This window comes from Mirounga angustirostris, unplaced genomic scaffold (assembly GCF_029215605.1).
Source record: "Mirounga angustirostris isolate CCGP_5_RB_7025 unplaced genomic scaffold, mMirAng1.0.hap1 SCAF_9, whole genome shotgun sequence".
Taxonomy (NCBI): Eukaryota; Metazoa; Chordata; class Mammalia; order Carnivora; family Phocidae; genus Mirounga; species Mirounga angustirostris.
The window spans coordinates 31,608,765-31,624,745 of NW_026991717.1; the positions used below are offsets into that span (position 1 = coordinate 31,608,765).

Consider the following 15,981-nt stretch of genomic DNA (forward strand, 5'->3'; position numbering starts at 1 on the left):
CACAGAGGCTATTAGCAAGGACTCTGGGTTCTCCTGGTCCCCCCTGCCAGGCCATGGCTCCCGCAGGCATCCCACTCATGCTAGAAGCTTGCTTCTTGGCCTGTCTATGGTCGGCTGATAGAAAACCCCTCACAGGGGCCAAGGGCCACATGCATTTGATCCCTGTATTCCCTTACGTGCTCATGTTTCCGACATCAGCACACGTGTATGGGCCTCCTGGCTGGCAGATGCCGTGCGCAGGGGATGTGCGCCCTCCGTCCTGTCCTCAGGAGCCTCCAGTCTGGCTCCACGGTAGCCCCTGTAGTGACCACAGCCCTCCACCAGCCACTTCCTGAGGAGCTGGGCTGGGCTGGGCAAGCCGGGTTTGCATTAGTCTCCCCAGCCAGGTCCCCTTTGCACAGACGGGAAAACTGAAGCCAAAGAAGAGCACAGCAGCATGTGGTTGGGGGGCGGGAGGGCTGGCCCAAGCCCCTGCTTCCCCCAGCCTCCTGGACAGGGGCCTGCCATCTGTGAGGTTATCCCGCCTCTCTTCCCTGTATTTTGGATGGAAGGACTAAGGCAGGGTAACGGTGGCTTCCGCAAGGCGCACAAACTCTTGAGCACAAGCTGGGCCAAATTGTCCAGGCCTGTGTCCAGATCAACAGTCATGGCTTCCGCCAACCCCCCATCCCAACTCACACACTCACTGTCTCCAAGCCCAGTCTGCCAGGCTGGGGGAAGCCCCAAGACACCTCCCCAAGGGCCCTGCCCTTAGCGGTTTCTCATCCCAGAGCTGAAGGGGAGCTCAGAGATGAGCAACGCTTCCGTCTGCTTCCTGGCTCTGGATTCAGCCCCAGAGAGGGGGTGGCCCCACAGCGTCCCCGTCCCCAGGGCAAGCTTCTCACCCAGGCCCCTTGCCCCTCCTCCCTCTTCCCTGATCTCCAAGACCCCAGTGGGCACGACCAGCATTTATCACTGGCTGTAGGAACGTGCCATCCTTAGCCAGCCCCAAAGAAGTTCCCTCCTGGATGGAGCCAGACCCGTCCAGCCACACCAGGAGAGGCCAGCTGCCAAACCAGCCACAGAAAGCAGATGCTCTCCCCTCCCCTCCTCACCCCCGTCCCCCCACCCCCCAGGGAGCCCCTGAGGACAGGAAGGGAAAAAGTGTGTCTCCAGGGCACGGGGCCAGCTCTCACACCCTCCTCCTGCTGGAGCCAGTGACAGATGCCCCACTTCCGAGTTACACACACACACACACACACACACACACATGCAACAACAACCCCCCACTGCTTCTGTGTGCACCCGTCCCTCCCGGAAACCTCAGAGCTCAGCCCAGGGGCTCCGATCCAGCCCTGCTGCTCCTCTTGAGGCCTCAGCACAGGCAGTGTCTTCTTTGACCCTCGTCGCCTCAACTGTAGCAGGGGAGCTAGGTCCCAGAGACCCTGTTGGGGGAAGGGGCTGCTGAGCAGGCCCAGCGCAGAGCAAGGAGGGTCTCCCGCTCTGTTTCTTCTCTGCCAGATCCCCTACCTCAACCTGGGCCCACTAAGACAAGGGTCCCCCCCACCCTACCCCCCCGCCCAGGGCCAGGAAAGCCAGGAAGAAGGGATGTGGAGAAGGGCCTGGAAATCCACCCATCTCCCTGCACAAGGAGGAAAATTATAAGACGAGGAAAAGCCTCTCAGGATTGCTCCACACACAGCAGCCCCGCCCCTCTGCGCCTGGGGCTGGGGAGCAGCAGGCCCGCCGCAAAGACTCCATTGAGGCCCTGCTTCCTCCCCGCCCCAGCCCTCCAGCTTGGGTGGACTCTTGAGCTGCTTCTGGAGCAAACCTCTCATTTTCCCTCCTGCTTCCTCTGTACCACACATGGCCCCAAGGTCGGCAGACATGGCTGAGAGCCCAGGGTACCAATCCTTTTAGGTAATCACCTTTTAGAGGAGGTCCCTAAATTGGAAATGTTCCCCAGTATATGCCCCATATGCCCCAGTATATGCCTGGGTGGCCTCCAAGCTCCGGGTTAGAGAACCGGTAGCTGAGGCCAGTGACAAGGGTCAGGATTCAGCCAATAGCTGAGGAAACTTGTACCATCCTGGCCTCCTTGGTCTCGCAAGAACCAGAAAGGCAACCAAACCCTCTCAGGGCCCTGAGAGTGAGTCTTATGGCTCAAGAGTTGCTGGAGTGAAGGGAGACGGGCCAACCTTAACCCCAGCTGAGGTCTCCCTAGCGCTGAGACAGGGAGACCGGCTGCCGTGAGCACAGAGCCTGATATCCCGCACTGGGAAGCTACTGTCTGCCAAGAGGAACGGCTCCCTTTTTAAGTTCTGTGTGACTTTGAACTAAACTACTGTTGTTCTTGTGGCCGTGGCTTGTGGGGCAAGAGAGGAGCAGGTCATCAGCGGGTCTCTGGGATGGCCCTGGGTTACGGACTCTCAGACTGGAGTCAGGGAGGTAGGAGAGTCAGGGTGTGCAGGTGTGTGAGCATCTCCCAGGCAGCTAGCCCCAGCAGGTGGTAAGCATCTAGGCTTGGCTCTTGGGATCCTGTTGTCACCACCATGAGCAGGGTATGTTGTCCCTTTGGTCTGACGTAAAGTCTATCCCTGTAACCTTCCCCCTTGTTACCTTCGGAGGTAACAGGCTAGGGGGAAGGTGACAGCTCAGTGGACAGGGATGAGCCTTGGGACATGCTGGGGGGCCTGACACCAGAGTAGGCACAGCGTCAGGCACGGCCAGGGCAGGTCGTGTCCAGTGTCTAGAGCCAGACTGGACCCCCCACACCACATCGTCACCTGCCCCGCACTCACCTCAGAACGCTGTGACATGTGCCACGGACCTGCACTCCGTCACACTCATGGCTATGTGCCACCCACGGTGGCCGTGCATGGGTCTTCGGGGCTTTGTGTGACTGAGTTCCCACACCAGCTCCTGGCACTGCTTTCCCAGCTTGGAAAAGGGAGTGGGCACTGTGGGGAGCTTCAGCCCCATTGGCCTTGGGGTCTGTCGCTCTGGTTCTAAAGAAGTTTCCACCCCTCCCAGCCTCCTCAGAAGTTCCCTGGCTTGGGGGGCAGAAAGCTGGTAAAGAAAAAGCACATCCCTTGGAGGCCCGAGGGGAGGGGGTCTGGCCTGAGTTCTGGAGGGCCTGGGTGACCTCAGGGAGGGCCTGGCTGCAGGAGCAGGGCACCTGGCCCGTGCCTGCCCTCACGCAGGGCCACCCACATACATACCCACATACGCACCCACAAGGGAAACAGAGAGCCCTTCATCCCTGCCTTAGCCGTCCTAGAGCACTCCCTCACGGCCCTCCTCAGACTTCTCAGGAGAAGGGCTCTCCCAGCCTCACCCCTGCCTGCCTAGGATGTGGATCTCCGAGTCTCTCTTGGTTTCTCCTCCTTCATCTCCTTCATCAGGCCTCTGTCTGGACCCCTGAGTGCAGTTTCTGTGGAGGAGGGAGGTCTTCATTTCTCATTCTCGGTTTTAACATCTTTCTCAGGCTTTCTCTCTCCCCCAGGTGGGTTCTTCTTTTCCATGACTGTGTTACTGTGCTTATGATTGAATGAGTGAGTGAGTGAATGAATGAACAAATATGGATCCCCCTGCTCTCACCTCCTGCTCCATCTCAGTACCGCTAGGTACACCTCCGCAGCACACGCATGTCCAAGTCTCCCACTGCCCCCCTTTGCCCCTGGGACCTGGGCGTGCCCCCGGGCCATCCTGCCCAGCAGCTCCGACTCCCAAACTTCCTCCCTTATAAAGTCAGGCAGCAGCAGACACCCAGGAATCCCGCTGCCTGTGACGCATGCTGGCTGTGGGGCCGCCTGGCTGCCCTCAGGCAACCAGGAATGTGGCGGGAGCGGGGCACGCAGGGATTGATTGCCTGGGAGTAGGGTGGGCTGGGGGTGCCTGGGCTGGGGAAGCAAGAGGCCCCAGGCCTAGCTCTCTAGACTGTTCTGGGGCAAGGGTGGTGCTCCCAGTGACAGCCAGGATAGGGCAGGGGGAAGAGGGAGCCAAAGGCAAAGAAAGACAGGGAGAGGCGGAGATAAGGCAGCAAGGTGGCCAAGTGGCCAAGACAGAGACAGAGGAGATAAGGGACAGGGACAGAGAGAGACAGTGTGGCTAGCCCTAGGCATTGTGAGGACTCAGAAGGATCAGGGTCTGCAGCAACCCCCACCCCCGGTGACTAGAAAAGGGACCCATGCTTGAGAACCTGCCCCTGGTGAGCCCAGGAGAGCATGGTGGGGGCCTGATGGGCAGAGATAATCCCTACAAGGAGACCCCTTGTCCCAAGCCACTGACAGATAAAAGTAGAGCATCGTGGGGCAAGTAAGCCTCAGGCTTGGGGCCCCCTAGGGGCAGGCTTCAGGTCCCCATTTATACACACACTAGGAGTGCCCCAGGGAGACCAGAGATGCCAGCACAACCTGGGGCCGGCCAGACGGTGGCTTGCTAGGGACACTCGGCTAAGCTTTGTCTCCCGTCTGAGAAGAGGCTTGGCGGGGAAGGACATAGGCTCTTTCTGTGCCCCCAAGCCTCGTCTCAGGAAGAGGGATGGAGCCACTCTGCCTTGGCCCAGACAGAACGCCCAGTCCGTGGTCAGGAAGGGCGGGAAGCTGAGGGATGCTCCACCTTCGGCAAACCTCTGGGATGGATGGGCGCCGGGCGGGAGGGGTGGGTGCCCTCCAGGAACACATGGCCCCTTTCATGGAGCCTGGCCCAGCCGAGTCACGGCGGGCGGCACCGAGGGGCAGGACAGGCCTGGGCACAATCACGGCTCTGTCCCGGCGGCTTCCAGCCCACACGCACACACATGCACAAACACACAGCCTTACGCAAACCCAAAACACACCCCCGAGCAGCCACCCACACACTTGAACACACACGCAAATAGGCATCTATGCAGTCCTGGACACCCACCCATGAACTGTCTTACAGGTAGAGAAACCCAGACATTCGGCATTCTTTCAGCCCTCCCACTCACCCCAGACCCCTTGTGGCACCTGCCCCCCACACTGAACGCTTGGCACCACCCAGACAGCCCACACCATTAACCCTCTGCATATCCCTCTCTGAGAGCAGACTCAGCACCAGAAAGGGACCTTTGGGACTAATCCCCACAGACAGGAGGGGGAGAGACTGGGAAGGAGCACCCATTTTACAAAATGCTGACTGGGAGGCCAGACGGGGCCCCTTCTCCTGGCCCAAAGGGCAGCCCACATAGCTGCTACAGGCCTGAGCTGGTGTTTGGATGAATCATGGGTCTTCTTGACCCAGGAGAGTCAAGGGCAAGTCTCCAAGCCCTGATCTCCTGCCTTCTCTCCACCACCCCACTGCCCTGGGACCCCAGTCAGGCCACTGAGGCTGGCTTGGTTCCTGCTACTTTTCCCTCTCCTCCTCTATCTTCAACTTTCCCAGAGCCTTGCTGCCCTTTGAAACTACGCAGTTCCCTCCCTCTCTCCTCTATACCACCCTCACCTCCTCCAGGAAACCTTCTGGAACTGACTCCTAACTCACTTCTTTATCCTGCACTGCCTCCCCATTTGCAGCCTCTCCCACTGTCTCCCAGGACAGGGATGCTGGGTCCTTGCAACTGTGGCCCATCAGAGCCGGTAAGGGGCAGCAGAAGGAGACCAGGAGGTGGGGGGACTGGCGCTGTCAGAGTTTCCAAAACGCTGGCCAGCAAAGCCTCCGAGGCCTCTGTTGGGATGAGGGGGCTGCCCAGCCCGCACACTTCCAGCCGCACAAGGCAGCTTGTGTGAGTGCTTCCCTACCCAGCCCCACAGGAAGCAGCAGGGCCCAGCCCCTCAATAGGCTCATTCAGACCCCAGCTCTCTGGAAAGTACCTCTACTTCCTGCCGCCCTCCCACTCTGGCCTGGAGAACGAGGCTAAATGGGCTGCCCCTCCTCTTATGGGAGGGGGCTAGAGGCAGGTGGTTAGGTGGGCAGAGCCAGCCATCTCCTTCCCTTCCTGCTGCACGCTGGACCGACCATCCCCACATCCACCTTTGACAAAAGGGAGTGTGAATGGGTGTGAGCTTATTCCCCACCCCCCACCCCAGAGCTGGCCCCTTCCCCATGCATGCTAAACAGGTAAATGTTGAGCAACAGCCTTTCTGGGGGAGAGGGAACGAAGATCTGTAGCCTTTGCCTCTTCCGTGGTGTAACATCACCTGGCTGGCAGAATTCCTACAAACTTAACAGTCAGCTCTTACCAGCTGCTGTGAGCTCCAACCTGCAGGGGCCCCACCTTCTGTGCAGGGGCTGCCCTCAGTGCTGTGTGCTGCCTTTTGTTCTTAAGAATCAATGCTCTTGAGGCGCCTGGGTGGCTCAGTCTTTGGGCACCTGCCTTAGGCTCAGGTCGTGATCTCGGGGTCCTGGGGTCTAGCCCCACATGGGGCTCCCTGCTCAGTGGGGAGTCTGCTTCTCCCTCTCCCTCTGCCCCTCTTCCGCATTCATTCTCTCTCTCTCTCTCAAATAAATAAATAAAATGTTAAAAAAAAAAAAAAAGAATCAATGTTATTGCGGATGAGGTGCCCACCCCCTGTCAGTTCTCCCAGGGAGGGTCTGCCCCTCGCCAGCACCAGGGTGTGCTGACTCTGCTGGGCCATAGCCACGCAGATGGTTTTGTAGCCCTCAGCTGATCCCTTTAGCCCCTCAGACAAGGTTCTGGTGTTGCCCACAAGTGCTGGCAAGAGGGGATCCCTGGAGGGATTTCAGCTCCGCCCAAGAGGAAGAACGTTATCTTTCTTGGACATCCCTGTGGACTCCTCCAGTGGCTGATGCCACCTCCTCAGGTCAGGAACCAGCATGTATGTGGCTGGTGCCACATCATCCCTATCAAGGCCATCAGAAGCCCCAGAGAGATGAATCGCCTTTTTAAACCATTCCTGTCCCCGCCGCCCCCTCTGCCGCCACCCTGCCTTCCCTAGCCCTGGACCTCTGGGGGACAGAGTCAAAGTTATACTTGGCCTTAATCTCTGCAAAAAGAATAAACCAGAAATCATTGCAGCTGGTTGGAGGTCAAGGGAGGCTAATTTTAGGAAACAGTCTGGAGAAGGTGGCAACTTAAAAAGAGGAGGTATCTCAGTGTGGGACCAAAGGGGCCCTGCACAGTGACCACCAGCCTTGGGAAACCCCAGATATGGCCTGCTCAGGCCATCTGGACTTGGGCCCTCTGGCCTGCTCAGCAAACCTTCAGCCTTCCCAAGCCCTGTCTTTAGCCACAGACCCAGGCTCAGAAAAGCCAGCTGTAGTCATCAACGGCTCCCCAGCCATGGTGGAAACAATAGGGCCGGATCTGACCACTCACCAGGGACTATCAATAGCTCTGCAGCAGGAAGCAATATGGGGTGATGCAGGAAGTTTTAGCCCATTTGGGGTCCAGCACTGCACGTGGTCTCCATCTGGCCTCAGAGCCTTTGCTCCCAGTGGACTCAGTCTGACGAGTTGCCACCCCCACCCCCAAAGACATCTGGAAGCATGGCCCAAGAGAGAAGCCGGGATGGGTGGGCTGCCTTCTGAGCACCACAGTGGGAGGGCATGGCATGGAAAGCATTGCCCAAGAACCAAAGCATAGGGCATTTAGGAGAAGGAATTTGAGCAGGGATCAGTGTGGGGTAGGGATGGTTCTCCTGGAACTCCATTTCGGGGGCTATGACCATCAGGCCAGGTTACCCAGTCAAGGATGGTTTTCCTTTAGGCCCGAGAGGGACTAGACCCAGGATGGAGAATCCTCTAGGGCCCAGGGGAGGAGAGTTAGAGCTGGCCGAGGCCCCTGGCCCCAGGAACCTCTGAGGAGGAAACGTGAGTTGCTTGGAATGGGTCTGGCCTCCTTTGGAGCCAAGGTCTGGGCTGGACACAAGGTGAGGCTGTGCCTTCTGGTGCCAGGACCAAGCAGGTGATGGGCCACACAGAACCACGAAGCTGCACCAGCATGAAGTCCCTCCTGCAGCCTACTCATCCTCTGCAGCCCCTCTCCTCCTCCAGGCACGAGTCCGCACTTTGACCCCAGCCCCCTCTCTCACACAGCCTCCTTCTTCGGGGAGAACCACCTGGAGGTGCCTGTGGCCACGATTCTGACCGATATAGACCTCCAGCTACAATTCTCCACGTCCCAGCCTGAAGCCCTGCTTCTCCTCGCAGCAGGCCAAGCGGACCACCTCCTCCTGCAGCTCCACTCTGGATACCTAGAGGTCAGTGATGCCTCCCTGCTGGCCTCCTCCTCCAGCCCTGAATGGCCCCCCAACCAGCTGGGTGACCTTGTGTGAGCCACTTTCGCCCCGGGGTCTCTAGGTCTCCACTGTGAGGTGAACAACAGCACAGCCAAAAGCGTGGCTCCCTCGTGACCTGGCTGCGCCCTGCAGCCGTCCCCCCCACACTCCCACCGGAACCCCCCGGCCAGCCCTTTCCCTCGCTGCGGGCCTGTGCCCCAGGCCAGATGGCCGTCTCTGACCTCTCGCTGCCAGGCCCTCGCTCACCACACACCCTGGGCCTGGCCCTGCCCCACCCCCGTCTCAGCGCGTCCCCTAGCACTGCCCTGGGCTGGGTGCCCTCTCCTGGGGCTCAGCAACCCTGTGAGCACCCCTGCCAAGCACCAGTCACCCCGCCGTGCCGCTGTCTGTCCGTGACAGAAACAACCAGTATGCCAAGGCTTCTCCGTTTTCCCGTTTCATCCTGCCAGTCACCACAAGCTTTAGTAGCAAAGAGTCCTCTGGAGCTCTCTCTTGAGGCTCCCCCCTAACCATGAAGAGTTTGAGAACCTGAGGTCTTAGTCCAAATTTGGGAAAGCCATCAGCTTCCACACCCCAGTGGGGAGAGGACAAGGACGGTCAGAGCACCTGCTGCTGCCATTGCTTCTCACTGCCACAAGGTGTCACTGTTGAGCGAAGGCCAGGTACAGCCCAGGCCTGATGCTCTCGCTCTCGGCCAGGTACAGCCCTGTCTGTGGAGGTGCTCCGTACTTGGACTCGCAAGGCCACAGTTCTTAGTGCTCTGCTCTTCCAGTTCCCATACTCTGCCACCACCCATTCTACCATCCGGTCGTGGGAACACCACACCAGAGCCAGTTCTGGTGCCAATGTTGGAGAGACAGAACTGCGTTCTCCTCTCCCCAAGGATCCCTCATCCCAGATCCAGGAGCTTTTCTTTACGTAACCTTCAACACAGAGAGCACCCAGAATTGGGCTCTCCATCCCTGAGCAGTGAGCCTGGCTGCCCCTGTGGCCCCAAGGTGTTCAGGGGATTCCCAGGTGCTCATTATTCCAGGGGTGAATCTTCTGGATGCCAAGGTGATTTTCTGGTGGATCTCCCCCATAGGAAAGTTGGGGAGAGTAAAAAATGCAGACTGAATCTCTAGGAAAGCATCGTGCTATATGCCAGTTCTCTGATTCCCATCAGGAACCCCAGAGCCCATCTAGACCTGACTCAGAGATCACTTTGGTGAGTGTTTGGGGGATGAGTAGAGGTGGCAGGAAGGAGACAGTGGTGGCCTGAGAAGCCCCTGTCCCAGGACCTCCACTCTGGGCACTTTGCTGTGGCAGACCCGCTATGTTCTAACAGTAGAAGCAGATGAACTCAAAGTGCTGCCCCCACTCCCATTCCTCCATCTTTCCCCAGGTCAGACTCACCCTGGGCCAGGAGGAGCTGAGGCTGCAGACCCCAGCTGAGACTCTGCTGAGCAACTCCGCCCTCCACACCGTGGAGCTGACCGTTTCAGACAGCGAGGCCTTGATGTCCGTCGATGGGCTCCTGAACACCTCAGCCCCCATCCTGGGGGCTCCCCTGGAGGTCCCCTATGGGATCTTCCTGGGGGGCCCTGGGAGCCTTAGCCTGTCCTACCTGAAGGGAGCTAGCAGGCCCCTGAGGGGTTGTCTCCACGCTGCTACCCTCAATGGCCGCAACCTGCTGCGACCACTGACCCCAGGCGTGCACGAGGGCTGCGCTGAAGAGTTTTCCGCTGATGACAGTGTGGCTCTGGGCTTCTCTGGGCCCCACTCACTGGCTGCCTTCCCTGCCTGGAGCACTCGGGAGGAAGGCACCCTGGAGTTTATACTCACCACTCGGAGCCAACAGGCACCCCTGGCCTTCCAGGCAGGGGGCCGGCATGGGGATTTCATCTACGTGGACATATTTGAGGGCCACCTGCGGGCTGTGGTGGAGAAGGGCCAGGGCACGGTATTGCTCCACAACAGCGTGCCTGTGGCCGATGGGCAACCCCATGAGGTCAGCGTCCACGTGGATGCTCACCAGCTGGAAATCTCCGTGGACCAGTACCCCACACGGACTTCCAACCGTGGGGTCTTCAGCTATCTGGACCCACGTGGCAGTCTCCTCCTGGGGGGGCTGGACACTGACTCCTCTCGCCATCTCCAGGAACACCGCCTGGGCCTGGCCCCAGGGGCCGTCAATGCCTCGCTGCTGGGTTGCATGGAGGACCTCAGCATCAATGGCCAGAGGCAGGGACTCCGGGAAGCCTTGCTGACGCGCGGCATGGCGGCCGGCTGCAGGCTGGAGGAAGACGAGTATGAGGAGGACCCCTATGGCCCGTATGAAGCTTTCTCCACCTTGGCACCTGACGCTTGGCTGGCCGTGGAGCTGCCTGAGCCCTGCGTCCCTGAACCAGGGCTGCCTCCTATCTTTGCCAATTTCACCCAGCTGCTGACCGTCAGCCCGCTGGTGGTGGCCGAGGGTGGCACGGCCTGGCTCGAATGGCGGCACGTGCAGCCCACGCTGGACCTGAGCGAGGCCGAGCTCCGCAAATCTCAGGTGCTGTTCAGCGTGAGCCGCGGGGCACGCCACGGTGAGCTCGAGCTAGACATCCCCGGTGCCCAGGTGCGGAAAATGTTTACCCTCCTGGACGTGGTGAACCGCAAGGCCCGCTTCGTCCACGATGGCTCTGAGGACACCTCCGACCAGTTGATGCTGGAGGTGTCCGTGACAGCCAGGGGGCCCGTGCCCTCCTGCCTTCGGAGGGGCCAAACTTACATCCTGCCCATCCAGATAAACCCCGTCAACGACCCACCCCGTATCATCTTCCCACACGGCAGCCTCATGGTGATCCTGGAGCACACACAGAAGCCACTGGGGCCCGACGTTTTCCAGGCTTACGACCCAGACTCTGCCTGCGAGGGCCTCACCTTCCAGCTCCTTGGCACCCCCACCGGCCTCCCCGTGGAGCGCCGAGACCAGCCTGGGGAGCCAGCAACGGAGTTCTCCTGCCGGGAGCTGGAGGCGGGCAGCCTCGTCTATGTCCACCGAAGTGGGCCAGCCCAGGACCTGACGTTCCGGGTCAGTGACGGGCTGCAGGCCAGCCCTCCCGCCACACTGAAGGTGGTGGCTGTCCGGCCCACCATTCAGATCCGCCACAACACAGGGCTGCGCCTGGCCCAGGGCTCCGCTGCCCCTGTCTTGCCCGCCAACCTGTCAGTGGAGACCAACGCCGTGGGGCAGGATGTGAGCGTGCTGGTCCGAGTCACCGAGGCCCTGCAGTTCGGGGAGCTGCAGAAGCAGGGGGCAGGTGGGGCCGAGGGTGCCGAGTGGCGGGCCACACAGGCATTCCAGCAGCGGGATGTGGAGCAGGGCCGCGTGAGATACCTGAGCACTGACCCGCAGCATCGCACCGAGGACACCACGGAGAAGCTGGCCCTGGAGGTGCAGGTGGGCCAGGAGACCCTGAGCAATCTGTCCTTCCCAGTGACAATCCAGAGAGCCACAGTGCGGCTGCTGCGGCTGGAGCCGCTGCGCACTCAGAACACCCAGCAGGAGGCGCTCACCACAGCCCACCTGGAGGCCACCCTGGAGGAGGAGGCAAGCTCCAGCCCCACCACCTTCCACTATGAGGTGGTCCAGGCCCCCAGGAAGGGCAATCTTCGGCTACAGGGCACACGGCTCTCTGACGGGCAGGGCTTCACCCAGGATGACCTGCAGGCCGGCCGGGTGACCTATGGGGCCACGGCCCGCACCTCAGAGACAGTCGAGGACAACTTCCGCTTCCGTGTCACAGCCCCGCCGCACTTCTCCCCACTCTACACCTTCCCCATCCACATTGGTGGTGACCCGGACGCTCCCGTCCTCACCAACATCCTCCTCTCGGTGCCGGAGGGTGGCGAGGGCACCCTCTCTGCTGACCACCTCTTCGTCAAGAGTCTCAACAGTGCCAACTACCTCTACGAGGTCATGGAGCGGCCCCGCCATGGGAGGCTGGTTTGGAGGGGGGCACAAGACAAGGCCACCGCGGTGACATCCTTCACCAACGAGGACCTGCTGCAGGGCCGGCTGGTCTACCAGCACGACAACTCCGAGACCACAGAAGACGATATCCCCTTTGTGGCGACCCGCCAGAGTGAGGGCAGTGGTGGCATGGCGTGGGAGGAGGTGCGGGGCGTCTTCCGCGTGGCCATCCAGCCCATAAACGACCATGCTCCCGTGCAGACCATCAGCCGCATCTTCCACGTGGCCCGGGCTGGGCAGCGGCTGCTGACGACAGACGACGTGGCCTTCAGTGATGCCGACTCCGGCTTTGCTGACGCTCAGCTGGTACTGACCCGCAAGGACCTCCTCTTTGGCAGTATCGTGGCCGTGGATGAGCCAACGCGGCCCATCTACCGCTTCACCCAGGAGGACCTCAGGAAGAGGCGAGTCCTGTTTGTGCACTCGGGGGCCGACCGCGGCTGGATCCAGCTGCAGGTGTCTGATGGGCAGCACCAGGCCACCGCGCTGCTCGAGGTGCAGGCCTCAGAGCCCTACCTCCACGTGGCCAATGGCTCCAGCCTTGTGGTCCCTCAAGGAGGCCAGGGCACCATTGACACCGCTGTGCTCCACCTGGACACCAACCTCGACATCCGCAGTGGGGATGAGGTCCGCTACCGTGTCACAGCCGGCCCACACTGGGGGCAGCTGCTCCGGGCCGGCCAGCCAGCCACGGCCTTCTCCCAACAGGACCTGCTGGACGGGGCCATTCTCTACAGCCACGACGGCAGCCTCAGCCCTCGAGACACCCTGGCCTTCTCTGTGGAGGCAGGGCCTGTGCACACAGACGCCACCCTGCAAGTGACCATTGCCCTAGAGGGGCCATTGGCCCCACTGCATCTGGTCCAGCACAAGAAGATCTACGTCTTCCAGGGGGAGGCGGCTGAGATCAGAAAGGATCAGCTGGAGGTAAAGGGCCGGGGGACGGGCAGAGGTGAGAGGCCTGATGAAGGGGGCCCTTCTGACGAGCCCTCCTGCCAGGTGTGCTTGGCTGTTCGGGGATGAGCCTGAGGTGACTGCCAGGTCAGGCGTCTGTCCGTGCCCTGGGTCTGCACCTGCACACGTGCACTGGGGCGTGCCTGAGAGTCTCTGGGGGCGTTTGCGCGTCTGCCCACGAGCTATGTGTGCCTCCACACGTCAGGTGCACACACGCACATGCTGTGCTGACCGTGCGGGTTCCCGGGCCCCACCCAGACCGAGGAATCTCTGAAGTGGAGCCCGAGAATATGCATTCTAATAATAAGTTCCCTGGGAGATTTTCATGGGTACAGACTTTGAGGACCAGAGGCCTTGGAGACAGACTTCTTTGATCTCCAGGCTCCCGTGTCCTCAGCTCTTTTCCCAGACCCCAGTCCAGGCTAAGGACCTGGAGAGCTGCTGACCATCCAGGAACCTCACAGAGCAACCACAGGCCTTCCAGCAGGCCTACTGACCCAGTGTGTGACCTCAGGCCAGTCCTTGCCCTCTCTGCCACACTGCCTATTTCTGAGCCCTTCTGAGTGGTTCCGGCTGTCCGGATTTGGGGGCAGACTGTGACTAAACATGTCTGGCATCAGAAAGGCTTTGCCCTGAAGGAGGCATCATTTGAGCCAGGCTTTGAAGAGTCTGGGGTTTCAGTAGCAGGGAATGAGGGGACAGTATTCCCGGCAGAGAGAACAGAATTCTGGAATACAGACAGTATTCCAGGCAAAGGCACCGGATCAGGAGTGTGAGTTGGGGGTGACGTGTAGCCTTCTGTAGCTGGCCCATCAGGTGAGGGAGCCCGCAGTGGCCCTTGGGCGGGACCTGGGTCTTCTCGCCCCGTAAAGCCTGTACTGTGTGGCGCCCGTCCCTCTCAGAAGGATGGCACGCCCTCTGGTGGTGAAGAGTAGCAATAGCGGGGGCAGGGGCTGCCTCTGTGTATGTGTGTGTGCATGCGTGTTACAAGGGCGTGTTACGTGTGAGATGTACGTGTGTGTCTGTGTCCACACATCAGTGTGTGCTGACATTGCACATCTGTGTCACTGAATCTGGGGGCATGTGACAGGGTGGGGCAGCACGAGGGTACAGCCCCCACCCCCCTACCCCACCCCCAACCCCCGTGACCAGCTGCATGTCTGGGTGCTGTGTGTGTGAGCCTGAGAGCGCGTCTGTGCGTCTAAGCAAGCGGTGGTGTCTGCAGCCCTCCCCGGGAGATCGAGCCTGTTCTGGCCACCTAGGGACCATGACAGCCTCCCTCTGTGACCCTCCATTAACCAGGCAGCCCAGGAGGCAGTGGCACCCGCTGACATTGTGTTCTCGGTGAAGACCCCCCCGCGGGCCGGCTACCTGGTGATGCTGTCCCACAGCGCCTCGGCGGCCGGGCCGCCCAGCTTGGACCCGGTGCAGAGCTTCTCTCAGGAGGCGGTGGATGCCGGCAGGGTCCTGTACCTGCACTCCCGCCCGGAGGCCTGGAGGGACGCCTTCTCCCTGGATGTGGCCTCAGGCCTGGGTGCGCCCCTGGAGGGTGTCCGCGTGGAGCTGGAGGTGCTGCCTGCTGCCATCCCCCTGCAGACGCAGAACTTCAGCGTCCCTGAGGGCGGCGCCCGCACGCTGGCCCCTCCGCTGCTCCGAGTCACCGGGCCTTACTTCCCCGCGCTGCCAGGCCTGGAGCTGCAGGTGCTAGAGCCACCCCAGCACGGGGCCCTGCGGAGAGAGGACGGTCCCCGAGACGGGACCCTCAGCGCTTTCTCCTGGAAAGAGGTACAGCTCTCAGGGAGGCCCTGGGCGTGCAGCTCGGCTCTGGGCGCAGGGCTGGGGGGAAGCCGTGGGCACTCCCCGTCTGGGCGAGTGGCCCACAGGAGACAGGGCGTTCCCACGGAGGGAAGGCCTCTGCTTTAGATCCCTTACGTCACTCCCTCCTCTCTGGGCAACTGGAAATGACTGTCCCATCTCCCTGACTCCTTCGGTCCTTCACTCTGGGAGAAATGGCTGTCCCCATTTCCACCTGCAGGAACGGAAGCTCTGAAGGAGTCAGGCTCCCCCCACACCCAAAGGCAGAGCAAGAAAGGTGCTCAGCTTGAGACTCACCCTGCTCTCGGGCCTGCTGGGGCCTGACCTTCAGCCTTGGGCCTGCCTGCAGGTGGAACAGCAGCTGATCCGCTATGTGCACGATGGGAGTGAGACGCTGACAGACAGCTTCGTCCTGGTGGCTAATGCCTCAGAGATGGACCGCCAGAGCCATCCTGTGGCCTTCACTGTCACCATCCTGCCCGTCAACGACCAACCCCCCATCCTCACCAAAAACACAGGCCTGAAGGTGAGAGCAGCCTGGGGTTACCTCCTACATCTCTTCCCAAAGAGAGGCCCAGCACATAGCTTCCCCTCTCTGAGCCTCAGTTTCCTTCTCTGAAGGAAACATGCCTCACTAGGTTGTTGGGAAGAGAGAAGAGTTATTGCACTGAAAATAGAACACAGGTATGAGACTTTGTTATTGAAGACTTATAAGTGCAGCAGGCAGCCTTGTGAATGGCCATCCTTGGCCCTGCTGTTCCCTGGACTCACCTTCAGCAGGAGGCTTTTTCTATGGCTCAGGACCAGAACTCTTGAAGAAAGTTCTTTCAAGCCCTTAAGGGTGGACTCCAGGTAGAGAGTGGTTAAGCTCCTCACTTGCACCCACAGCCGGTGAAGGCCACACCTTGGCTTCCCGAGCTCCTGCCCCTTACATCCCCACAGAACAGCAGTGCCCTCACTCAGCAGAGGTCAAAGCTGGGGCCCAGGCAGGTCACAACATTTCTCCACGATCAC

At 60.5% G+C, this 15,981-nt stretch overlaps 2 protein-coding genes across 4 annotated transcripts in view; one reads left to right on the forward strand and one right to left on the reverse strand.

The window, feature by feature from the left end:
- The window catches only part of SNX33 (sorting nexin 33), a 69,210-nt gene that overhangs the window by 13,584 nt on the left and 39,645 nt on the right, over positions 1–15,981 (reverse strand). The gene's annotated exons all lie outside the window — the stretch shown is intronic.
- Positions 1–15,981, forward strand: part of CSPG4 (chondroitin sulfate proteoglycan 4) — a 41,754-nt gene that overhangs the window by 10,406 nt on the left and 15,367 nt on the right. Inside the window, exons 2-5 of the mRNA XM_045899650.3 lie at positions 7,999–8,162; positions 9,586–13,125; positions 14,455–14,937; positions 15,317–15,493. Coding sequence (XP_045755606.1) covers positions 7,999–8,162; positions 9,586–13,125; positions 14,455–14,937; positions 15,317–15,493 — 4,364 coding nt within the window. The remainder of the gene's footprint in view (positions 1–7,998; positions 8,163–9,585; positions 13,126–14,454; positions 14,938–15,316; positions 15,494–15,981) is intronic.